At 45.4% G+C, this 27,548-nt stretch overlaps 1 protein-coding gene across 1 annotated transcript in view; it reads right to left on the minus strand.

The window, feature by feature from the left end:
- The window catches only part of opn8a (opsin 8, group member a), a 38,410-nt gene extending 11,637 nt beyond the window's left edge, over positions 1 to 26,773 (minus strand). The window contains exons 1-2 of the mRNA XM_072449301.1: positions 26,473 to 26,773; positions 10,588 to 10,913 (exon numbers count right to left, since the gene is read on the minus strand). Of these exons, the coding sequence (XP_072305402.1) occupies positions 10,588 to 10,913; positions 26,473 to 26,761 (615 nt within the window). The 5' untranslated portion in view covers positions 26,762 to 26,773. The remainder of the gene's footprint in view (positions 1 to 10,587; positions 10,914 to 26,472) is intronic.
- Between the last annotated feature and the right edge of the window lie 775 nt (positions 26,774 to 27,548).

The following is a 27,548-nucleotide window of genomic DNA, read 5'->3' on the forward strand; positions in this document are numbered from 1 at the left end:
ATTATTTGACTACTGTAATGTGTGAACATTAGCCTGGCAAAACTTCAGTGCTGCTCTCTGCTTAAGATATGTTTCTTCTGTTCTCATTTTTTTACATTGTCGCCCTTGTCATCAGGTAGTGGAAAACAGCTCTCCTGAGTCTCACCTCAATATCCCACAGCTTGTTGGAACGGTGGATAGCAAAGTGTTTGTCAAGAACTTGGACTGGCAGAAGCATCTGAGTCCCTTCTTCAGACGGCTTCCAAAGATCAAGAGTTATCAGCACTTCAGGTATTTATATTGAAACTCTCACATTGTGTTAAAAAAAATAAATAGTTAATGAGTGTTTTATGTGAAATAGTTAGCCATTTCTCAAATGTCCTGTTATTTGTTTACAGCTTTGATGCCAAGAGCCGAGAGTCACAGCACAGAAGAGTGCACAGACGAAGAAGAGGATGAGGATGTGATCTCTGATGTAATTGGACTCTGGTGGTGTACATATCATATCTATTATCTCATATCTCATATATTCAAAGCCATGGACCCGTTGCAGTTCCTATACCTGGCCCTGGCATCTGTTTATAAGAGTTCTTCTATTAAGAGTGTTTTTTAAACTTCCCATAAGTTACTGTCCTTTCCCCCTGTATCTACTGCGTTGTAACATTAAAGGCTCTTATCTTATCTTTTGTTGTTTGTGTTGAATCATTCAGTGCACCATTGTTGGTGAATCACCTGTGAATTATGTTTATTGACAAATGCAATGAACCCTATTCTCATTCTGATTCTTTGATTCTATTCAGGGCCTTTTGTAATCCAAGTATTTCCATTTTAATATAGTAACTTCTAATTCTGATTCAAGTCCAGTTACCATCAATAACAACACTCCTTGAGTCTTCAGTGACAGCTGTAGGGGGAGGTGGTGTCAGTGTGACAGGGGGGAGGGCTTATCTCAATGAGATGCAAATGAGCCCCCCTGTGACTCTGGGCTCACTCCGGTGAGAAACTTTGGAAGCCGTTTTCTCAGTGAATGGGTTTGAGAGTTGTTTACATTCAAATGACCACAACTTACTCAAATATGATCAGATCTACATGAGTGAGACATCATTGAAAAGCTTTGAATTCACACTTTCAGAATCTGTGAATAACTCAAAATGTCTCCGGGTAGACATGTAACTGGATTGGCCACGTTCAGTCACAAATAAATACATGAATAAATAAATAAAATGTAAATAATTATTTAATAAAAAGAAGATTAAGAATCCAGACTCATGTGATATATATATATATATATATATATATATATATATATATATATATATATATATATATTAAAAATTAAAAAAAAAAAAAAAAAGATACATATGGTAAAACGCAAACAGGTTACGCAATCACAACTACGAAAACAATACTACCAAAAAAATGTATTTAGATACGCAGGTATATTGAGCCATGGTAAGTCACATGTCTCAACAGGAGGGATGGTATCTACAATAAATAAGACATATACTACATATGGATTCAATAATTACTCAAAATGTTAATTTGCTGTTTAAATTGTGCAAAACACAACTCACAAGAAAATCTAAGGCCAAAAAGAGGAAAATTTCCTCCACCTACCTACCCATTCCTGGAAATTCAAATGGACTATATAAAACTAAATAACAGTGAAGGAATGAAATATGCTTTAGTGATAATAGATGTATTCTCACAATGGACAGAAATATTTCCAACAAAAAATCCAGACGCTTTAACGGGAGCAAAAGCAATATGCAAAGACATAATCCCAAGATATGGAATTCCTAAAATTATAAGATCTGATCATGGTACACATTTTGTAAATGAAACAACCACACTAGACTTAATGACTAATGACAATCCAAGCAAAAACTGCTCAAAATGGGACAAAATTCACCTGCTGACCTCCCCAGAAAAGATAAAACCTCTGTTTGACAAAAACATAGAGCAGTTTAATTGGACATGTATCATATTTAATGGATCAAAGCACCAGTTGGGAGATAAACCAGTTGATCTGTGCCAGAAGAACATCACCGCTCCGCACAGGTTTTCACCAAAATCCAGAGCTGACGTATGGTGGTGGTGCGGTGCAGATAAATTATATGACAGACTGCCTAAAAACACAACCTGAACGTGTGCACTGATATCGTTGTTGTTACCGATATCAGTTATCCCATCCTCGGCTGCAGAAATATGGGAGATGCATCAGAATTTCATTCCTGGAACTTGGAAGAGAGAGAGAAGATCAGTATCTTACATGCCATGGCACAGCGACGATGATCCAACTTATATAGACGCAATAGGTGTTCCTCGAGGTGTCCCAGATGAATATAAATTCGCTCATCAAGTAACTGCAGGATTTGAGAATATTCCTATAATATCGGCTGTATTTCCTATAACTCCTAACAAGAATGTTGATAGAATCAACTTCATCCATTACAACGTGCAAAAGCTGGGAAACTACACCGAAGCCAGTCTACAGGCTGTACATGAACAGTTAGCCGCCACTTCCCTGATGGCTTTTCAGAACAGAATAGCGCTTGATATGCTCCTAGCGGAAAGGAATGGGGTGTGCGCTTTATTCAATACCGAGTGCTGTACGTTTATCCCAAACAACACTGCTCCAGGGGGAAAACTCACACAGGCACTTGACGGTCTGCGTACAATGAACAGACGCATGAAAGACCAATCTGGAATTGATTCATCAATGTGGGATGGTTGGCTAGACGTGTTCGAAAGATGGAAAAGTCTAATAACTTCTCTGCTTTTGTCTGTCGCTATATTTGCGGCCCTGCTCACCTTGTGTGGATGTTGTTGCAGTCTGTGTATTCGAGCCTTGCTAAATAGATTAATCACCACTGCTATCACTCCTGACCCCACAAGTGGGCAGGTGTTGATGCCTTTGCTAGCAGGTGACATTGAGGGCCTCGAAGAGGACCTCATTGCCATGTTTGAAGAAGAAAACTCTCTTACAGTCTAAAACTAACGTAACCTCTGGGTGTAAGACATGATGATTCTGTAACCGAAAATCCTAACAAGAAGTGGTTATTAGATGAGCAAAATAATATCGATAAACAGGAGGGAAATGTTAGAAAAATGTATATAATTATCTCCTATTATTTTACTCTTATTATACTGTGTCGTGAAATAAACTGTACTAATGATGTGTTTTTTGAGCAACAGAGATGTCTCCAGTAACGCTCAAGGTCGACCTGCCCTGAGTACTGTGAACATCTGCAGCGGAATCACGGTTTTAGGAGTGAACGGGAAAAGGGAAGCTTCCTTTCCCTTTTGCTCATTATATGTTTGATGTCTTTTATTTTTATCTTATGTTTCAAGTTGCCTTGGCGTTTATCCCCCCTCCCCTCAGGCTCGGGCAACTTGTTTTATGTAACTATGGGCGTGAAGAAGTTTCAATAAATGCGGTGAGAACGGCCAAAGGAGCTCAGAACGAGCAGGGATCTGACCCTGGTCGCTTATTGTGACTGAGTCGTTTATCCTTGACCGTTCTCCTCGCGAGTAAAATATATTAATCTGTCTTGTCTTCCTTTCCTTGTTTATAGTGTTTTAATTACTGTTGGGTCACCAGCTCCAACACAATGCCAGTGCATGGGGAGCAGCGTGCGATGCCAGTGCATGGGGAGCAGCGTGCGATGCCAGTGCATGGGGAGCAGCGTGCGATGCCAGTGCAAGGGGAGCAGCGTGCGATGCCAGTGCAAGGGGAGCAGCGTGCGATGCAAGTGCAAGGGGAGCAGCGTGCGATGCCAGTGCAAGGGGAGCAGCGTGCGATGCCAGTGCATGGGGAGCAGCGTGCGATGCCAGTGCATGGGGAGCAGCGTGCGATGCCAGTGCATGGGGAGAAATGTGCGATGCCAGTGCAAGGGGAGAAATGTGCGATGCCAGTGCATGGGGAGAAATGTGCAGGGTGTGCGTGGCTTACCTGAGTTTAGGTCCTGGATTCCAGTGTCGATATTGGGTTTATATGCTCTCTACCCGAGGGTTTCTCAACCTTTGTCCGTTCAGGAGCTCAATAAACTATCCATCTATCCCATCTACAATCAAATACAGCTCAACTCTTTGCCCAAGGACATAGAGACTTATGGCTTAATATTAAACCACCATCTGCTCTTCCCAGAGCACTTTTTCTTGCCAATCTACCAAAATCAATTGTTTAATACGTAAATAGAAAATTGACTATACCGGTACGTCATGAGCCACTCCATTGATTTATTAAGACAGCTCCGGTCTGTTCCTGTTGATGGGGCTGGCGTTCCTCCTCGATAAAGGGGGGTGTAGTTAATGGCTTTGTGTCGCTCTCTCATCGGATCTCTCCTCCCACACACCTTCCTATGTCCTGGCCGCGAGAGCCAGGGGCCGTAACAAAATACTTTTAATGGAAGCTGTTGAAGCAGAATGCCTCACAAAATGATGCTTTATTTAATTATGCAACACCGTTACTAAACCCTTTATAACCTGCCATAGAACAAGTAAGATAAGATAAGCCTTTTATTTGTCCACAAAATGGGGAAAGTCCGTCTAGCATTACTTTGATGTAATATGATCTAATGTTTACACTTATAGAACCTCCACACTTGAAATTGATGATGATGAAATGATGAAATTCTCAGTGCTCAATCAAAACAACTACAAAAGTTGCAGAATTTGTATGGTTATATTCATATTTATGAAATGGGGGATAGTTCAAATTCAATATGCAGTAATTCTTCATGACTGACGCTTTGGATCCCTCAAGCCTTTCTGCTGTGCATATTGTGGCATGAAGCTTCTAATCACTGATCCACTCATGACATTTTGCCATCTTCTCTTAAGATGAGCATCAGATCTCTGGAAATAGTGACAGAAAATGGTTGTTTTAACAGCAATATTGGCAAAAACACAATTCAGCCTCCAGTCATATAGATCAACAGGAAAAGAAAAGAAAAAACACTGGTGATTATTGATGATGCAACAACTCCCCTCTGGAAAAGAAAAAAGACGGATATGTAACTGTATCTACTATCTATCATATTCCGGGAACTGTACAAGATGTAAGATGTATGATTTTGACAGGAACTCTGTAGCTGAAAACAGCTCTCAGAAAAAAGGCTGTTACATTGTACTGGTTCATGAAAAGGCAGATGGGGGAATGTGTTCTCTCCGACTCCAGAGATTGTTGTGCTATACATGTCGTTTGCACACATCACACATACCATTACTGTGTATAACCCCCATCCAAAATACATGCCACCGCCACATATATAAGTAGAAAGGCAATTTTCCAGTTGAACTAGTGTGGCAGTTGAGTGACAGACGTGTAAACATCCTCCTCTATCTTTATCTTTACAGTTAGCTTCAATGGTTCTCCTTCCCCCTCTTTCGAACCATAGCTCTAAACATAAAGAAGACGTTTCTCTAAAGTCACTGATTTTAATCTTCCAGACCAGCTTCTTTGCTATTTTTAAAATTTGGGATTTTAAGTGTCTCCTTCCTCCATCACTAACACCAGATCTCCTCAGGGTTGTGTTCTTTCACCTCTGCTTTTCATACTGTACACAGACAGCTGCAGATCCTTAGATTCCTTACAACATTTCTCTCTTTTGGTGTCTCTACTTTCTGGTTAAGAAACAAATTATGGTCCTTCTGACACAATTTGTTGTGTGTTTCAAAAAATAGGGGCCAGCTCGTTACAGGGTTAACACAGAGAGACAGACATACAGCAAGCATACAGTTACTGACATACACACGCACACACTCGCATGCTTTTTTACTACACAATACCTTCAGTTGACTGTATTTTCCGATTACATTAGGCTGAAATATTCTTTTGAAGTTGTAAATTGTTTTAGAGTTGTTTAATGTTTCATCCAAACTGTTCCAAAATGTCCTTACATTTGCTTTCTGAAAAATGCTAGATCCTCTGAGGTTGTCAACAAAATCCAAAGGTTTTTAATTTCATAAAAAGATAATTTGTTGCGACAATGTGATTTACATAATTGACTATTCTAATTGATTGGATATTAGATGTATAATTATATTAGTTTGTTGATTTTTTGATTTCTATTTCAGTTGTTTTGATAATTTATTAACATCAAAGTATTTCTTTAGTGTTGTAAGTTCTCTGTCTACTTTATCCAAGAGACGGTTAAGATTCACCTTGGGCCCCACCGTACGCCATGTAATCCTTCTTCCAGTTGTAGTCGTGAACATAAGGCTGCCGACCTCCAGAGAAAATAAGTTCTACACAGACTAAAAAGCCGCTCAGGGAATCGGTGCATTGTTGATTTGTTGGCCACGTGAACATTGGACTTTTTACACAAATCAATCTATTTTATAGCATGTGTTAGCGGCAAGTCTTTCCCTCGTTCTCCATTTGAACCAAGTTCCCACTGGACCGGAAGTGCCATTAAAATGAAAGTGCTGACCACGTGGGAAAAGAGGGAAAAGTGGGCGGGGCGGCATAAGATCAATGGACTTGTGTCATCAGCAAATACGATTTAATGTAGATTTTAAAAAACTTGGCAGAGGTCATTTATATAGATTATGAATAATTTAGGCCCCAGTACTGAGCCTTGGGGAACTCCATGTGTAGTGCTCTTGTGTTATGTTCTTTTCAGAATCTGCATGATTTATAAGGAAAAATCTTTTGTGCCCTCTGCATTTAAACTGTTGAATTTGGATAGCAGTTTTTTTTTTAATGTTTATTGTATTCTATTGTGTAGTGACCATTCCTGGGCCAGACCACCCAGATCTCTCTGGGTGGAGTTTGCATATCTCCAGTGTTACCAACAAGTGGGTTCTCTCCGGGTTCTCGGGGTTCCCGATGCCCCTCGTGAATGAAGGTGGGAGTGTTAGTGTGTCTCTGTCTCTGTGTTAACCCCTGTCCAGGCTGTACCTCTCCTGCGCTCAAATGTGTCCTGCCCCAAAGGGAGGAGATGCTGTGCGGCAGTAGCGCAGCGGTAGAGCGCTCGGCTATGGCGGTTCGACTCCCCGTTCGCTCAGAGCAGTCAGATCCACTGGCCCACAGGTTGGCGTGGGCCAGTGGATCTGACTGCGTTGTCTGCGTATATCTGGGGTGAGAATGGGTGACTCGTTCCTTGATGTAAAGCGCTTTGAGTACCTTGATGGTAAAAAAGCGCTATATAAATGTGACCATTTAGATGCAGCAGGGCTAATGTCATGCCATGCTTTTCATTGTACTTTTTGTAGTTGAATAAATATGATATAATGCACTTTTAAACATTCAGAAAGACATTGAGACAATAACCTGGAAGTATATTCTATAATCTGCTTATTAGACCAAATAATAAACAGTGGACAACGAATCTACATTTTGACAGCCCGATATAATCTTACATAAAATCATACTGTGCAGATGAGATTCTTTGAAGTTTATGGGAAGCTCTCAGTGTACGCTGTGCTTTTCAAACTACAATTTTCAAACTACAATTTCCATTCACTCCTATTTTCTTTTGATTGCACAATATAAAATCAGCAGTTCCCTCAAATAACAAATCAGCAACCAAAGAACATCTCCTGTGTTTCCTGCCTCAATCAATGACAACTGCTGAAGAGAAGCACTTCCACATATAACAAGAGATGCATCTGCACAAATTACAATTCATTTTATTTAATAGCTCACAAGTCCAATGCTTCGTAATAGTCTTGTTTTTGATATTTCTTTTGCCTAACTTTCACTGTGCCTATCTTTGTGCAACACTCAAATCTTTTTTCATTGTCACAATCAACATTACTTTTGACTTAATGTTATGTCTGCAATTTCCACTAATGTGCTCTACATGGATATGAGGTTAGTGTTTACTGTTCTAGAGCATAAACACGCAGGTTACCCAAAGTTAGCAACTATTTTGATCATTGATGGATCTTTAAATTTATTTGTTTTGTTTTTTTAAAGATCAATTACTTGACCAGCAAATTGAGAAAGGCATTTGAATTTGAACATTTTGATGTCTCTAATTTTGACTGCTTCTTGCACACTTCCCATCAACTCCACAAACGATGTATATTCTTTAATTCACGATGTATATTCTTTAATTCACTTCACAGTGCGTAAATGAATACATAAGCAATAGATAATAAATGCATAAATAATGCTATAAAACACACAAGCATTTTCTCTGATAAACCTAAGTAGAGGTGCGCGGACACAACATTCAACGTGCGACTGGCATAAATAAAGTCAAAGTTTGTCAGTGAAACCCAGAGCTGTAAAATATCAGCACAAATAATACACTTATGTGCAATGACAAAAAATGTCTCCATGAAAGTTCAATAAGCAGGTTTTTTTGGGCCTTTTTGCTTTATTATCGCAACAATCATTTTATTTGCCCAAATTATGTTCAATAAGCTGTTATGAGAAAGCCCTGGCCTACAATTGCCTTTACAAATATTCTAAACATAGACTTTACATTTCATGCATGGTATCACATTTGAGAATAATTACATGAAACATGCGTGACTTACCATTTAGTGACAGTAGAGAAGAAAACATCATTGTATATCCACAACAGTGCCTAGATTTACTCCTCCTCTCGTCTGCGTGTCCAGTGGGCCAAAAATTCCCACAAACTTTCATGTAGTTCCATCAGGTCTATAAAGTTTGGATTCTTCTCTAGTATATTATCCTATTTTATCCATAAAAAGTGGAGTTTGCCCTGCATTCTTGGCAGACAGGCCCTGTGTGCTTTTAGACCTGTGGATGAGCGCTAAATCTGCATGAGTCTGCAGCTGGGTTTGAAACGTATTGTGTTACAAATGCATGTCACCAAAACACTGATTGTAGGTTTATAGACCGCTAAACGTGGTCATCAGTGAGTGAGTGAGTGAGTGAATGATATTCATGTCTCTGTTCCATAAATAACAGTAAATAAGTGTGCAGGTAAGTGCAAGAAAATATGTAAGTATGTGGTTAACTCAGTGTGTAACTGAGTGCATGAGTAAGTGCGTAAGTAAGTTTGTAAGTCATTAAGTGAGCAAGTGCGGAACTAAGAGCGTAACTAAGTGCGTAAAAAAGTCTGTAAGTAATTAAGTGCGTATGTATGGTAAGTGCGTAACTAAGTGCGAAACTGAGTGCGAAACTGAGTGCCTAAAACTAATTAAGAGCCTAAGTACGTAAATGCATGAGTATTTCAATAAAGATCAAACTATTCATCTTGAGTAATCATACTATCATTATTATTATTAAAGCAACACGAAAGCCACGAGACGCAGTTAGAAAAGTCTATATTCTTGCTTTGCTGGTGGTGATTAAAAGCGCTGCACATGGATTAGTTTCCGGCCCTCAACACTTGACAACTGTCACACTCCATTCGTTTCCTTTTCCCGTTACTACCATCCAGTCAAATCAAGCCTCCGGGCGGAATAACATCTTCAAAATAGAATATTTTATGCTCATTTTATGCCCAAACAAACCCAGTATGGCAGAACAATTTGAGAAGAACGTGACAAGGATTGCAATTTGCTTATTTATGTTTTGACAATCAGATTCTGTTCAAAGTGAAGATATTAAACATGCCGAGGTAAAAGTATACATTAAGTGGTCATTAAGTGGCGAAAAGATAGTTTTGTTGTTTGTTGAGGAAATTGTGTTGCTTAATTGTAGCCTTAGCAATTTACAGTATTTTTGCACCTTTTTTCATAGTTTGGCCGGGGTGCGACTTACACTCCAGAGCCACTTATATGTGATGTTATTCATTATTTTCACACTGGCAACTGCATTTCACATGTTGATTATTTTCACACTAACAACCACAAGAGGGCGCTCTAGGCTCTATGCGACGCAGAAGAAGAATCTGCACTTCCTCTACCTCCAGAGTTTGTGGAGTTGTTTAGAAGTGACACAGAGGAAGAAGAATTCAGTGGATTTAGTGATTTGGGGTAAAACTGATGCTTTGGTAAACTTGTTAGCATGTTCTTTATGCTATAGTTATCTGAATAACTGTTCATATGTTACGTTAACATACCAGACACTTACCACAGTTCTGTCTGTGCGTCATGTAGCTGAAGGTGTTAGCGTTAGCATACGTACACCTATTCACCATGTTTTCTAATCTGTTATTATTTTAAAGGCCGTGGCTGGAGAGCCGCGGCGCGGTCAAATGGCCGCACAGTTTCAGGGACCGCGGCATTTCCCTTATAGCCCGTTATAGCCTCATGGCTAACCCTAACCCTAACCCTAACCCTAACATTAACCCTAACCTTAACCCTAACCTTAACCCTAACCCGGCGCGGTCTAAAACGGCGCTAAAACGCGGTCAAATAGCGCAGCAGTTTCAGGAGCCTGCACAAAAATAACATGGCAGTTTAGGCCGCGCGCCGCGGCTCTGCAGACACTCCCTATTTTAAAATGCATTTCAAGATGAAATGTCTGTTCTTGGGCTTGGATAAAACATTTCCCCCAAAAATGCAACTTATATATGTTTTTTTCTTCTCTATAATGCTTTTTTGGCTGGTGTGACTTATAATCCAGTGCGATTTATAGTCCGGAAAATACCGTAGTAATTTCCATTCAGTTGCTGTATATTTTGTGGCCCAGGACCGTTTTGCAGTGACGTGACCCTTGAATGAAATACTTACAAGAGTTATTTTCTTCTCGATGTTGCCGTACTGGAAGTCATGCGTCTGAAAGGACTGGTAAGCTCTGTGCAGCTTCCACGCGATGCCAAAGTAGGTGAAGAGGATGAGGAGGCAGGGCAGAAAGGTGCAGAGGACCGACAGCACCATGATGAAGGTGGAGTGGTTGAGAGACTCTCCGTAACCCGTCCAGTCCACGGAGCAGGCCAGTCCAAACGGCTCGGGGCCATAGCTGCCCCAGCCCAGCAGGGGGAGCGCCGCCCACAGCCCCGCGTACAGCCAGATGCCGCCGATCACCATCCGGATCGTGGGCCTCCGGAACCTCACGCCTGAGCACAAAGAGAGAGCTTTTCAAAATGATGATGTTGAAGACGAGTTCATGAGCTAAAATCTGCCTGGGATTTGCACGAATGTGAAAGAACTCTATATCGGCTCTTTTGAGTGGCTTCTTCACAGCGAGAAGGTCTTGGGTTCAACTTCCATACTTTTATTTCTGTACCGAGTTTGCATGTTCCCCGTTTCCCCCGTCAATACAAAACATGCACAATAGGAACATTTCTCCAACAAAGCGGGTCCTGACCAAGGCGAGCACAACAGCTCAGAGGCATTGAAGGAAGACAAAGTTCAAAGTATACTTCACTTTCTCAACAAAGTTATCAAATGTTAGCAGATTTTTAAGATATTTTTGAAACGCCTTGTCAGTGTACAACAAAGCAACGTTTTTGATGATATACAATTAAAAACACCCATTTTACGGCTGGTTCACCAACTTTTATTTTATCAGTTACAACTTTTACAAATGTAAACAGAAATTCTAAGACAAACAAAACAAACAATTGAGTACTTAAAGTTGTATTACCATAACTGAGTACAATCTCTTTTACTCTGACAGTTTATATTCTTATGAACTGCATTGTGTTCTTATTTTACTTTTTAAAATGTGTCTTAACATTGTAAAGCACTTTGAATTGCCTTTGGTACGAATTGTACTCTATACATAAATGTGATTGATTGATAAAGTGTATTGTAAAAGCAGAACTTTCGGACAAAGATGAGAGGACATGCCGTCTTCATCTAACTACACAACATGTGTGAGAAAGAGGCATTTGTTGTTGCTTTGGGATGAGGGCTGATTGGCTTCATTTTCTTGTGTGAAAAAGCACTTCTGAAGCTGTGCGTGTGAACAAAGGCAGCGTGCTCATGGGACTGAGAGAGCATTAGACAGACTTAAATACTCACTTCCTCCTTTAACAGCTTGAAAATCAGGTTCTCCGCATGAATACACACAGTGACATACATCAGTGAACACAGACACTGGTGCAATGTGAAGTGTTTTGCCCAAGGGTACAGGGGCAGTATGTATGGCTAAAGATCAGCTTAGGGTGCACACATAACTCTTTTTCCTGATTTAACAACTGGTTTGCACAAGATTTCACAAGATAAAGTGAGCTGTATTATTCATGCACAGAGAAGATAAAACGGAAAAGTTTATCAAGATCCACAATGTGACTTTGCTGGCCTAAAAAAAATGTGTCCAAAATGGGGTTTTTCATCATTTTCATTCCGTTGCATATGCTGCTTTTGGCGTCGATGCTTTTTCAGACGACTTCTCCAATTTCAATCAACGTTTATAATAGTAAAGAAAGCCCGAGACAACAAAATGAGATGCTCCTTTTATTCTGATCAAACGCGAACATCTCCTAAGAAAGCCACTTAAAAGCCGTCGCATTCGAGATGTTTTTCCAGCGATAACAGAGGCATGTTTTTGAAGTCTCTTCCCCCTGAGGTTTATTTGCGTCGGGCTTGTTCACTCGGGGGCGCTGTAGCTCTTCCAAAGCCGCGGCTCGAGGATGAAAATCTGCATAAGTGTGACACGTCTCTTGTCACTTGTGAAGCCGCTCACATTCTACCGTGTGTCTAAATGAACAGATGCGTCCAGAATATTTGCAATTATCATGTAAAGATAAGTCCCTGTTTATGAGAAGCCAAAGCTTGTATTTAATTCATGTTTATGTGGTGTAACTCAAGAGACAAAACATCAACCTGAGGCGCTGGAATAAGTTCTAATAAGCTTTTTGAAAAAAAAATTCAGAAAAGCTGAATGATTAAATGGGAATTAGGAACAAATACAGCACTTGTTTATGATTATTTGCTTGTAAATTCACCAAAGAGTTAGGAACCACTAAATAATGTAGGTGTTCTATCCAGAAATAACAAAATAAACTTTAAAATCTTCCCTAATAAGGACAATACCTTACAATACTTTAATTCATGATCTTGTTGATCAAAATAAATGAACAGCATATTCTTCCAAGAAAACAAGAGTGATATATCTAACTCTTTGTGGTTAACTTTATTGTCGAATCCACATGTGTGCGATACCTTGCCTGGTCTTGACCTTATGCCCACACAAAGATCTTTGAGGTTAAAAAGCGTAGGCTCAAGTGAAGTACTTTTAACGGCGCCTCAGGATTTTGCCGGTTTTGCTCACATTATTTATTGAATATTTTTGGAAATAACGGTTTAATGCTCGATGAGAATAATGGTTTAATGCTCGATGAGATCCCGAGCAGCACTTTACAACTTTTGTTTTTTAACATTTACAGGTATAATTCTGCACATATCTGATGGATTGCCATGATATTGTCAGGACTCGTCTTGTTTCCTGTCATAGGTGCCATTTTGAGCACTTTTTAACCATTCAAAAGATAAGAGGCAGAATCCACCAGCCAGTCCACCCTGACCCTTCCATTCTCGACATAGTCCTGCACCATGTGCGCCTTTTCAGAGAGCAATTTGGACACACAACTCACTATGTCACGCGGGTCAAATGCCTCTTTCACCCACTGGAAATTCGAACGGCACTACAAAACAGCATGATCACCATAGAAATAATAGAAGCCACATAAAAGGTTGTCGGGAGTGACCTAAGCAACAGCAGCGTTTTGTTGTCCCAAGATGCTGCGACAGAGAGACCCACGCCAGGCTTTACTTTCAGACAGGGAAAAAGAATCATCCCTGAGCTAAACTAGCTAGCAGCCAATAAAAACATTTTACAGTTGAAATAAAGACTACAAATGCTTTGAAAACAGCAGCTCTATAGATACCATTAGATAAACACAATGACATTTGACTTTAGCGTTAAGATGGACTGATGCATAAAGGACAATAGACATCAAAAACTACAACAATGCATCCATTATACATATATTGTGCTCCTAAATTCATTGGTTCTAAAGTGAGAAGGCCTGAGCGTCCTTTTATAGCACCCGTTCCATCGAGCAGTCTGTTTTCAGTTGTTGATCGCCATGTCAACCGTTTGCCTCTGTATCGGCCGCCCACATTTACTCAACCTTCTTTATGAAAATATTGCATTTGAATTGTAAATGGCTTCACCTCTGCTCCCTACATTTCCACAATAGATAGAATTTTACATGAGGTCGTGGTGTTTTTGGCATCACATGTTCATCTCCAGAGTAAACACAAGCGCACATGACGTCCAACACTGGAGGCTGTTGGAGGTGATGGTTTCTTTGAACGCATTATCCACACTACAACAAGCAATTAACTGTGCCAACAATGTGTAAGCCTGCTCTTTGTGCACGGACGCTGCCTCTTAATCTGCACGGGTGACACAGCATGTTGACTCAAAGGGCCCTCAATGTGTGCGCCGTGCCACGGACTGAAGGCTTAAGTCTAATTGTCACGGTGGAATGAAGAAGATGCATCGCTTCTTCACTGTTTGTTTGTCCGATTAGTGACCAAATGTCTGGTGAAATGTGGCGACGGTCTTTATTTAATAAGGGAGTTTAAACAATGTTTTACATGTTGTGTGTTGTGATATTGTGTCATACTCGTGTCCTGTTTTATATTTTGATGTATGCATGCTATGTTTAATGCCATATTGTGGATTATTCCAAGCAAAGGAACCTTCAGTTCCTCTGAGACACAGTGTAGGTGCTGTCAGTCAAAGGCAGCTGTTGTCACACTAACATTGGCTCAAGAGGATGAAGGACCCTGAGTGCTCATGAAATGGGGTAAAGCGCTCGTTGAAAGAATCTTTAAAAGCAGATTTAAATTTTAACAATAATACTTTTGTTTGCAAATGCTTTAATTAAACACTTTTAATAAAAATAATATTTAAAAGACTAATTTGACTAACTTTAATGAATTAATCAACAAAAGCTTGTATTTCAAATGTATTAAAGGTATTTGTTTAGACTTTATTAATTTACAAATCCTTTAGAAAACCTTTTGCAGCCTGTAATTGCTTCAATAATGAACCACTGTAATTAGCTTTACCGTGTCATTCTTTAATGAATACGTCTTAAATGTCCAGAGAAGTTAGAGCTTATTTAAACCAACGTGATCATGAGGCTGGACCGTGCCACCTCCAAACGTGAACATGAGGCTGGACCGTGCCACCTCCAAACGTGATCATGAGGCTGGACCGTGCCACCTCCAAACGTGATCATGAGGCTGGACCGTGCCACCTCCAAACATGAACATGAGGCTGGATCGTGCAACCTCCAAACATGAACATGAGGCTGGACTGTGCGACCTCCAAACGTGATCATGAGGCTGGACCGTGCCACCTCCAAACGTGATCATGAGGCTGGACCGTGCCACCTCCAAACATGAACATGAGGCTGGACCGTGCGACCTCCAAACATGAACATGAAGCTGGACCGTGTGACCTCCAAACGTGATCATGAGGCTGGACCGTGCGACTTCCAAACGTGATGATGAGGCTGGACCGTGCGACCTCCAAACATGAACATGAGGCTGGACTGTGCGACCTCCAAACGTGATCATGAGGCTGGACCGTGCCACCTCCAAACGTGATCATGAGGCTGGACCGTGCGACCTCCAAACATGAACATGAGGCTGGACCGTGTGACCTCCAAACATGAACATGAGGCTGGACCGAGCGACCTCCAAACGTGATCATGAGGCTGGACCGTGCGACCTCCAAACGTGATCATGAGGCTGGACCGTGCGACCTCCAAACGTGATCATGAGGCTGGACCGTGCGACCTCCAAACGTGATCATGAGGCTGGATCGTGCAACCTCCAAACATGAACATGAGGCTGGACTGTGCGACCTCCAAACATGAACATGAGGCTGGACCGTGCGACCTCCAAACGTGATCATGAGGCTGGACCGTGCCACCTCCAAACGTGATCATGAGGCTGGACCGTGCCACCTCCAAACGTGATCATGAGGCTGGACCGTGCGACCTCCAAACATGAACATGAGGCTGGACTGTGCGACCTCCAAACGTGATCATGAGGCTGGACCGTGCGACCTCCAAACATGAACATGAGGCTGGACTGTGCGACCTCCAAACGTGATCATGAGGCTGGACCGTGCCACCTCCAAACGTGATCATGAGGCTGGACCGTGCGACCTCCAAACATGAACATGAGTCTGGACCGTGCGACCTCCAAACATGAACATGAGGCTGGACCGAGCGACCTCCAAACGTGATCATGAGGCTGGACTGTGCGACCTCCAAACGTGATCATGAGGCTGGACTGTGCCACCGCCAAACGTGATCATGAGGCTGGACCGTGCCACCTCCAAACATGAACATGAGGCTGGACTGTGCGACCTCCAAACATGAACATGAGGCTGGACCGTGCGACCTCCAAACATGAACATGAAGCTGGACCGTGTGACCTCCAAACATGAACATGAGGCTGGACCGTGCGACCTCCAAACATGAACATGAAGCTGGACCATGCCACCTCCAAACGTGATCATGAGACTGGACCGTGCGACCTCCAAACGTGATCATGAGGCTGGACCGTGCGACCTCCAAACGTGAACATGAGGCTGGACCGTGCGACCTCCAAACGTGATCATGAGGCTGGACCGTGCCACCTCCAAACGTGATCATGAGACTGGACCGTGCCACCTCCAAACGTGATCATGAGACTGGACCGTGCCACCTCCAAACATGATCATGAGGCTGAACTGTGCGACCTCCAAACGTGATCATGAGGCTGGACCGTGCCACCTCCAAACGTGATCATGAGGCTGGACCGTGCGACCTCCAAACGTGATCATGAGACTGGACCGTGCCACCTCCAAACGTGATCACGAGACTGGACCGTGCCACCTCCAAACGTGATCATGAGGCTGGACCGTGCCACCTCCAAACGTGATCATGAGACTGGACCGTGCGACCTCCAAACGTGATCATGAGGCTGGACCGTGCCACCTCCAAACGTGATCATGAGGCTGGACCGTGCCACCTCCAAACGTGATCATGAGGCTGGACCGTGCGACCTCCAAACGTGATCATGAGGCTGGACCGTGCGACCTCCAAACGTGATCATGAGACTGGACCGTGCCACCTCCAAACGTGATCATGAGACTGGACCGTGCCACCTCCAAACGTGATCATGAGGCTGGACCGTGCCACCTCCAAACGTGATCATGAGGCTGGACCGTGCGACCTCCAAACGTGATCATGAGGCTGGACCGTGCGACCTCCAAACATGAACATGAGGCTGGACCGTGCAACCTCCAAACATGAACATGAAGCTGGACCGTGTGACCTCCAAACGTGATCATGAGGCTGGACCGTGCGACCTCCAAACGTGATCATGAGGCTGGACAGTGCCACCTCCAAACGTGATCATGAGGCTGGACCGTGCGACCTCCAAACATGAACATGAGGCTGGACCATGCGACCTCCAAACATGAACATGAAGCTGGACCGTGTGACCTCCAAACATGAACATGAGGCTGGACCGAGCGACCTCCAAACGTGATCATGAGGCTGGACCGTGCGACCTCCAAACGTGATCATGAGGCTGGACCGTGCGACCTCCAAACGTGATCATGAGGCTGGACCGTGCGACCTCCAAACGTGATCATGAGGCTGGACCGTGCGACCTCCAAACGTGATCATGAGGCTGGACCGTGCGACCTCCAAACATGATCATGAGGCTGGACCGTGCGACCTCCAAACGTGATCATGAGGCTGGACCGTGTGACCTCCAAACGTGATCATGAGGCTGGATCGTGTAACCTCCAAACATGAACATGAGGCTGGACTGTGCGACCTCCAAACGTGATCATGAGACTGGACCGTGCCACCTCCAAACGTGATCATGAGGCTGGACCGTGCGGCCTCCAAACCTGAACATGAGGCTGGACCGTGCGACCTCCAAACATGAACATGAAGCTGGACCGTGTGACCTCCAAACGTGATCATGAGGCTGGACCGTGCCACCTCCAAACATGAACATGAGGCTGGACTGTGCGACCTCCAAACGTGATCATGAGGCTGGACCGTGCCACCTCCAAACGTGATCATGAGGCTGGACCGTGCGACCTCCAAACGTGATCATGAGGCTGGACCGTGCGACCTCCAAACATGAACATGAAGCTGGACCGTGTGACCTCCAAACGTGATCATGAAGCTGGACCGTGCGACCTCCAAACGTGATCATGAGGCTGGATAGTGCCACCTCCAAACGTGATCATGAGGCTGGACCGTGCGACCTCCAAACATGAACATGAGGCTGGACCATGCGACCTCCAAACATGAACATGAAGCTGGACCGTGTGACCTCCAAACATGAACATGAGGCTGGACCGAGCGACCTCCAAACGTGATCATGAGGCTGGACCGTGCGACCTCCAAACGTGATCATGAGGCTGGACCGTGCGACTTCCAAACCTGATCATGAGGCTGGACCGTGCGACCTCCAATCGTGATCATGAGGCTGGACCGTGCGACCTCCAAACGTGATCATGAGGCTGGACCGTGCGACCTCCAAACGTGATCATGAGGCTGGACCGTGCGACCTCCAAACATGATCATGAGGCTGGACTGTGCGACCTCCAAACGTGATCATGAGGCTGGATCGTGCAACCTCCAAACATGAACATGAGGCTGGACTGTGCGACCTCCAAACGTGATCATGAGACTGGACCGTGCCACCTCCAAACGTGATCATGAGGCTGGACCGTGCGGCCTCCAAACCTGAACATGAGGCTGGACCGTGCGACCTCCAAACATGAACATGAAGCTGGACCGTGTGACCTCCAAACGTGATCATGAGGCTGGACCGTGCCACCTCCAAACATGAACATGAGGCTCGACTGTGCGACCTCCAAACGTGATCATGAGGCTGGACCGTGCCACCTCCAAACATGAACATGAGGCTGGACTGTGCGACCTCCAAACATGAACATGAGGCTGGACCATGCGACCTCCAAACATGAACATGAAGCTGGACCGTGTGACCTCCAAACATGAACATGAAGCTGGACCGTGCGACCTCCAAACATGAACATGAAGCTGGACCGTGCCACCTCCAAACGTGATCATGAGGCTGGGCCGTGCCACCTCCAAACGTGAACATGAGACTGGACCGTGCGACCTCCAAACGTGATCATGAGGCTGGACCGTGCAACCTCCAAACATGAACATGAGGCTGGACTGTGCGACCTCCAAACGTGATCATGAGACTGGACCGTGCCACCTCCAAACGTGATCATGAGGCTGGACCGTGCGACCTCCAAACGTGAACATGAGGCTGAACCGTGCGACCTCCAAACTTGATCATGAGGCTGGACCGTGCCACCTCCAAACGTGATCATGAGACTGGACCGTGCCACCTCCAAACGTGATCATGAGACTGGACCGTGCCACCTCCAAACATGATCATGAGGCTGGACTGTGCGACCTCCAAACGTGATCATGAGGCTGGACCGTGCCACCTCCAAACATGATCATGAGGCTGGACCGTGCGACCTCCAAACGTGATCATGAGACTGGACCGTGCCACCTCCAAACGTGATCATGAGGCTGGACCGTGCCACCTCCAAACGTGATCATGAGACTGGACCGTGCGACCTCCAAACGTGATCATGAGGCTGGACCGTGCCACCTCCAAACGTGATCATGAGGCTGGACCGTGCCACCTCCAAACGTGATCATGAGGCTGGACCGTGCCACCTCCAAACGTGATCATGAGGCTGGACCGTGCCACCTCCAAACATGATCATGAGGCTGGACCGTGCCACCTCCAAACATGAACATGAGGTTGGACTGTGCGACCTCCAAACATGAACATGAAGCTGGACCGTGCCACCTCCAAACGTGAACATGAGACTGGACCGTGCGACCTCCAAACGTGATTATGAGGCTGGACAATGCGACCTCCAAACGTGATCATGAGGCTGGACCGTGCCACCTCCAAACGTGATCATGAGACTGGACCGTGCGACCTCCAAACGTGATCATGAGGCTGGACCGTGCGACCTCCAAACGTGAACATGAGGCTGGACCGTGCGACCTCCAAACTTGATCATGAGGCTGGACCGTGCCACCTCCAAACGTGATCATGAGACTGGACCGTGCCACCTCCAAACATGATCATGAGGCTGGACTGTGCGACCTCCAAACGTGATCATGAGGCTGGACCGTGCCACCTCCAAACATGATCATGAGGCTGGACCGTGCGACCTCCAAACGTGATCGTGAGACTGGACCGTGCCACCTCCAAACGTGATCATGAGGCTGGACCGTGCCACCTCCAAACGTGATCATGAGACTGGACCGTGCGACCTCCAAACGTGATCATGAGGCTGGACCGTGCCACCTCCAAACGTGATCATGAGGCTGGACCGTGCCACCTCCAAACGTGATCATGAGGCTGGACCGTGCCACCTCCAAACATGAACATGAGGCTGGACCGTGCGACCTCCAAACGTGATCATGAGGCTGGACCGTGCCACCTCCAAACGTGATCATGAGACTGGACCGTGCCACCTCCAAACGTGATCATGAGGCTGGACCGTGCCACCTCCAAACGTGATCATGAGGCTGGACCGTGCCACCTCCAAACATGAACATGAGGCTGGACTGTGCGACCTCCAAACGTGATCATGAGGCTGGACCGTGCCACCTCCAAACATGAACATGAGGCTGGACTGTGCGACCTCCAAACATGAACATGAGGCTGGACCGTGCGACCTCCAAACATGAACATGAAGCTGGACCGTGTGACCTCCAAACATGATCATGAGGCTGGACCGTGCCACCTCCAAACATGAACATGAGGTTGGACTGTGCGACCTCCAAACATGAACATGAAGCTGGACCGTGCCACCTCCAAACGTGATCATGAGGCTGGGCCGTGCCACCTCCAAACGTGAACATGAGACTGGACCGTGCGACCTCCAAACGTGATCATGAGGCTGGACCGTGCAACCTCCAAACATGAACATGAGGCTGGACCGTGCGACCTCCAATCGTGATCATGAGGCTGGACCGTGCGACCTCCAAACGTGATCATGAGGCTGGACCGTGCGACCTCCAAACGTGATCATGAGGCTGGACCGTGCGACCTCCAAACGTGATCATGAGGCTGGACTGTGCGACCTCCAAACGTGATCATGAGGCTGGATCGTGCAACCTCCAAACATGAACATGAGGCTGGACTGTGCGACCTCCAAACGTGATCATGAGACTGGACCGTGCCACCTCCAAACGTGATCATGAGGCTGGACCGTGCGGCCTCCAAACCTGAACATGAGGCTGGACCGTGCGACCTCCAAACATGAACATGAAGCTGGACCGTGTGACCTCCAAACGTGATCATGAGGCTGGACCGTGCCACCTCCAAACATGAACATGAGGCTCGACTGTGCGACCTCCAAACGTGATCATGAGGCTGGACCGTGCCACCTCCAAACATGAACATGAGGCTGGACTGTGCGACCTCCAAACATGAACATGAGGCTGGACCGTGCGACCTCCAAACATGAACATGAAGCTGGACCGTGTGACCTCCAAACATGAACATGAAGCTGGACCGTGCGACCTCCAAACATGAACATGAAGCTGGACCGTGCCACCTCCAAACGTGATCATGAGGCTGGGCCGTGCCACCTCCAAACGTGAACATGAGACTGGACCGTGCGACCTCCAAACGTGATCATGAGGCTGGACCGTGCAACCTCCAAACATGAACATGAGGCTGGACTGTGCGACCTCCAAACGTGATCATGAGACTGGACCGTGCCACCTCCAAACGTGATCATGAGGCTGGACCGTGCGACCTCCAAACGTGAACATGAGGCTGAACCGTGCGACCTCCAAACTTGATCATGAGGCTGGACCGTGCCACCTCCAAACGTGATCATGAGACTGGACCGTGCCACCTCCAAACGTGATCATGAGACTGGACCGTGCCACCTCCAAACATGATCATGAGGCTGGACTGTGCGACCTCCAAACGTGATCATGAGGCTGGACCGTGCCACCTCCAAACATGATCATGAGGCTGGACCGTGCGACCTCCAAACGTGATCATGAGACTGGACCGTGCCACCTCCAAACGTGATCATGAGGCTGGACCGTGCCACCTCCAAACGTGATCATGAGACTGGACCGTGCGACCTCCAAACGTGATCATGAGGCTGGACCGTGCCACCTCCAAACGTGATCATGAGGCTGGACCGTGCCACCTCCAAACGTGATCATGAGGCTGGACCGTGCCACCTCCAAACGTGATCATGAGGCTGGACCGTGCCACCTCCAAACATGATCATGAGGCTGGACCGTGCCACCTCCAAACATGAACATGAGGTTGGACTGTGCGACCTCCAAACATGAACATGAAGCTGGACCGTGCCACCTCCAAACGTGAACATGAGACTGGACCGTGCGACCTCCAAACGTGATTATGAGGCTGGACAATGCGACCTCCAAACGTGATCATGAGGCTGGACCGTGCCACCTCCAAACGTGATCATGAGACTGGACCGTGCGACCTCCAAACGTGATCATGAGGCTGGACCGTGCGACCTCCAAACGTGAACATGAGGCTGGACCGTGCGACCTCCAAACTTGATCATGAGGCTGGACCGTGCCACCTCCAAACGTGATCATGAGACTGGACCGTGCCACCTCCAAACATGATCATGAGGCTGGACTGTGCGACCTCCAAACGTGATCATGAGGCTGGACCGTGCCACCTCCAAACATGATCATGAGGCTGGACCGTGCGACCTCCAAACGTGATCATGAGACTGGACCGTGCCACCTCCAAACGTGATCATGAGGCTGGACCGTGCCACCTCCAAACGTGATCATGAGACTGGACCGTGCGACCTCCAAACGTGATCATGAGGCTGGACCGTGCCACCTCCAAACGTGATCATGAGGCTGGACCGTGCCACCTCCAAACGTGATCATGAGGCTGGACCGTGCCACCTCCAAACATGAACATGAGGCTGGACCGTGCGACCTCCAAACGTGATCATGAGGCTGGACCGTGCCACCTCCAAACGTGATCATGAGACTGGACCGTGCCACCTCCAAACGTGATCATGAGGCTGGACCGTGCCACCTCCAAACGTGATCATGAGGCTGGACCGTGCCACCTCCAAACATGAACATGAGGCTGGACTGTGCGACCTCCAAACGTGATCATGAGGCTGGACCGTGCCACCTCCAAACATGAACATGAGGCTGGACTGTGCGACCTCCAAACATGAACATGAGGCTGGACCGTGCGACCTCCAAACATGAACATGAAGCTGGACCGTGTGACCTCCAAACATGATCATGAGGCTGGACCGTGCCACCTCCAAACATGAACATGAGGTTGGACTGTGCGACCTCCAAACATGAACATGAAGCTGGACCGTGCCACCTCCAAACGTGATCATGAGGCTGGGCCGTGCCACCTCCAAACGTGAACATGAGACTGGACCGTGCGACCTCCAAACGTGATCATGAGGCTGGACCGTGCAACCTCCAAACATGAACATGAGGCTGGACTGTGCGACCTCCAAACGTGATCATGAGACTGGACCGTGCCACCTCCAAACGTGATCATGAGGCTGGACCGTGCGACCTCCAAACGTGAACATGAGGCTGGACCGTGCGACCTCCAAACTTGATCATGAGGCTGGACCGTGCCACCTCCAAACGTGATCATGAGACTGGACCGTGCCACCTCCAAACGTGATCATGAGACTGGACCGTGCCACCTCCAAACATGATCATGAGGCTGGACTGTGCGACCTCCAAACGTGATCATGAGGCTGGACCGTGCCACCTCCAAACATGATCATGAGGCTGGACCGTGCGACCTCCAAACGTGATCATGAGACTGGACCGTGCCACCTCCAAACGTGATCATGAGGCTGGACCGTGCCACCTCCAAACGTGATCATGAGACTGGACCGTGCGACCTCCAAACGTGATCATGAGGCTGGACCGTGCCACCTCCAAACGTGATCATGAGGCTGGACCGTGCCACCTCCAAACGTGATCATGAGGCTGGACCGTGCCACCTCCAAACGTGATCATGAGGCTGGACCGTGCCACCTCCAAACATGATCATGAGGCTGGACCGTGCCACCTCCAAACATGAACATGAGGTTGGACTGTGCGACCTCCAAACATGAACATGAAGCTGGACCGTGCCACCTCCAAACGTGAACATGAGACTGGACCGTGCGACCTCCAAACGTGATTATGAGGCTGGACCGTGCGACCTCCAAACGTGATCATGAGGCTGGACCGTGCCACCTCCAAACGTGATCATGAGACTGGACCGTGCGACCTCCAAACGTGATCATGAGGCTGGACCGTGCGACCTCCAAACGTGAACATGAGGCTGGACCGTGCGACCTCCAAACGTGATCATGAGACTGGACCGTGCCACCTCCAAACGTGATCATGAGGCTGGACCGTGCCACCTCCAAACGTGATCATGAGACTGGACCGTGCGACCTCCAAACGTGATCATGAGGCTGGACCGTGCCACCTCCAAACGTGATCATGAGGCTGGACCGTGCCACCTCCAAACGTGATCATGAGGCTGGACCGTGCCACCTCCAAACATGAACATGAGGCTGGACCGTGCGACCTCCAAACGTGATCATGAGGCTCGACCGTGCGACCTCCAAACGTGATCATGAGACTGGACCGTGCCACCTCCAAACGTGATCATGAGGCTGGACCGTGCCACCTCCAAACGTGATCATGAGGCTGGACCGTGCGACCTCCAAACGTGATCATGAGACTGGACCGTGCGACCTCCAAACGTGATCATGAGGCTGGACCGTGCCACCTCCAAACGTGATCATGAGGCTGGACCGTGCGACCTCCAAACGTGATCATGAGGCTGGACCGTGCGACCTCCAAACGTGATCATGAGGCTGGACCGTGCGACCTCCAAACGTGAAACATTTACCCGAGATCAAGTTCAGACCAGCGACCTTTCTGTCATGGGCAACCACTTTATTGAAGCACTAGCACAATTTCAGAGACACCCAATTTTCAACAGTGTCACTTTCGACAGACTTCAGCCCCTTGACTCTTGGTAATCATGACATCCAACAACACATTCATTCATTCTCGCCTTGGCTCCGAACACATGGACTGCACTCCAATCACATGTACAGTCTGAATTAGATTTCTTGTTACATGCTATCGGGTCATGGTCGTTTCGGATACAGTCATGATGCTGGTCACGCCAGCATAACAACTCCCCCGATTCGGGTTCACTGAAGCTTCACCTCCCGAGAGTTACTGCGGAGTAATACGAGGGCTGTGTTTGGAATAGATGAGTGGATATCTGAGGTCCAGGTGCATTTCTAAAGTCCTAAAAATGATTAGATTTCAAACATATGAATTATGTGGTTGTTTTTTTATGCTAATTTCAATGCTAATCGCTGCTTCAACAAACGATTCTCTTGTGTGTTTACGTTTCAAGATTTGAAAAAGAAAAAAAGCGCTGGTGAGTTGCACTTCTCTTTGACTCTTTTAGCTCCACAAAGCAGGGCTACAGTGACAACACAAATATTCAGTACAATTCAAAGAAAAAACTGAACCCCACAATTTATTTACAATTTCAAAATTGTGTCGTATTTTCTCTTTACAGTGACCGACACAGTATAACAGGGCAAAATGACCACGTATATTAGAATATCCTTATAATGTCTTTAATGACATTCATAAGATAAGATAAGATAAGATATTCCTTTATTGTCCCACATGGGGAAATTTCATTGGTGCAACGCAGGTAGATACAGAGGTAGATCCAGAAGAACAGATCACTTATAGGAAGTCTGAAAAACACTTTCAGTAGAAGATCTCCTATAAATAAATAAAAAACTCCCATAGACAAATGAATAAATAAATACATAAATACCATTGCATGTGATCACGACAGTAATTGCACATGAATATGTGTCACGACTGGCAAACCTCTCATCTTTAAATGACCCTCAGCAGGTGTACATCAACACGTTACACACCTCTCCGTTTTTAAAGTCCACACACCTTCACCAGGCTCTGAAAATGGCATCAATAATTTTTTCAATTTGCCTTCATTCCGGCCTTCATCACACAGTTTAGTATTTCTGACGTGTTAGCACCCTCTGCTGGCCGTGTGTATACAACCAACAATAAGGCAATAAGACATGTACTTATTCTTATTTGACACTTTGATTTGATAATACCGTTCTTTGTTAAAAAAAGAAAAGAAAATTCCGTACGTGTTTTACAGTCTGTGTGGGCAAGATAATGATTGATGATTATTTTTTCATAGTAGACCCGTCACAATTAGTCGATAAATTGTTGCAGCTTTATATTACTTCACCTTATTCCATTTAATTATTGTTCAATTCATGTATAAATTTACATTTTTGGTTTGAACAACACTTATGTTATTATTACATCTATTTATGTCAACAAAGCAAGTTCTTATGTTGTTAATTCTGTTCCATTAGTAAATTCTGAACATTTACAGTCAAGTTGAAATACAAAGGCTAAAGTTTCCAAAGAAGTTTGTATAAAGCCAGAATAGTGCATCAGGTCCTTTGATACAGTCTCTGCGTACCTGTCTTGGGTGGCGACCCGGTGACCAGGTATCGAATCATGCCCATGACGGCGAGGGTCATGATGCTGGTGACGCTGAAGAGCATCCCCATGAGGCCGTAGTACAAGCAGGCGGCGTCCCCCCCCAGCCAGGCGTGGTTGAAGGCCGAGGCCACAGACAGCGGGTACATGGTCAGCGCCATGCCGAGGTCGGTCAAGGCCAGGTTTACCGTCAGCAGCTCCGGAGCTTTGAGGAGGCTGAAGCGACGGCCCGCGCTCACCAGCACTGCAGCGTTCCCGATGATGGACATGACGGCTGGAAGAAGAAACATGGGCAATTCACGATTTTTTAAAAGAAATAACCATACATTTTAGGAGAAGTGCAAAAAAAATAAAATTGCATTATCTTATTTTCAGTTTGTCACGGTGATCATCAAGTGTGTCTAATTAAAAACATACTGCAGTCTGTGGTGGAATGTTTTGTTGTTTTTTTAAATAGCTTTTTTGTGCTCAGTGTGAACATGTATTCTTACAGCAGGACTGTATACATCTACAGTGATTTAGAAAAAAATAACAATTCATAAATAATCAACTAACAATAAATTAATGAATAAATAAATACATCAAATTAGAAAATAAATCAAATTGAATTAAACCTGGGGTTGAAAGTCAAATAAATTGGGTATCTGTACTTTACTTTAGTAACTTTTACACTGGATACTTGTGACTTTTACTTACGTTTTACTTTTACTTCACTACATTTAACAGCAGGTATGTCCATTTTTAAACAGGACGAAAGAGTAAAACTTATTTTCTCGAGCAGTTCTTTTTAGCGCCTAGTTTCAAGAGTCAACGTCTCAACATCGAGGAAACAAAAATATACAAATAAAAATTAATAGAAAAAATTAATTTAGTTGAACAAAACATAGCACATTTTAAAATCAAGATGTTTATAATGTTTGTTTTATTTATCTAAACTATTATCTAAACTTTTTACTTAAAAATAAATCAATCTGATTTTCTGCCTTTAAATAATAATAATGCAATTTTTAATTTCAAGCTGATTTTCTTTGTTTTGAAAATGTTATTATGATCATT

This window comes from Eucyclogobius newberryi, unplaced genomic scaffold (genome assembly GCF_026437365.1).
Source record: "Eucyclogobius newberryi isolate DKJ021-1_F unplaced genomic scaffold, fEucNew1.0.hap1 SCAF_1, whole genome shotgun sequence".
In the NCBI taxonomy this organism is placed as follows: Eukaryota; Metazoa; Chordata; class Actinopteri; order Gobiiformes; family Gobiidae; genus Eucyclogobius; species Eucyclogobius newberryi.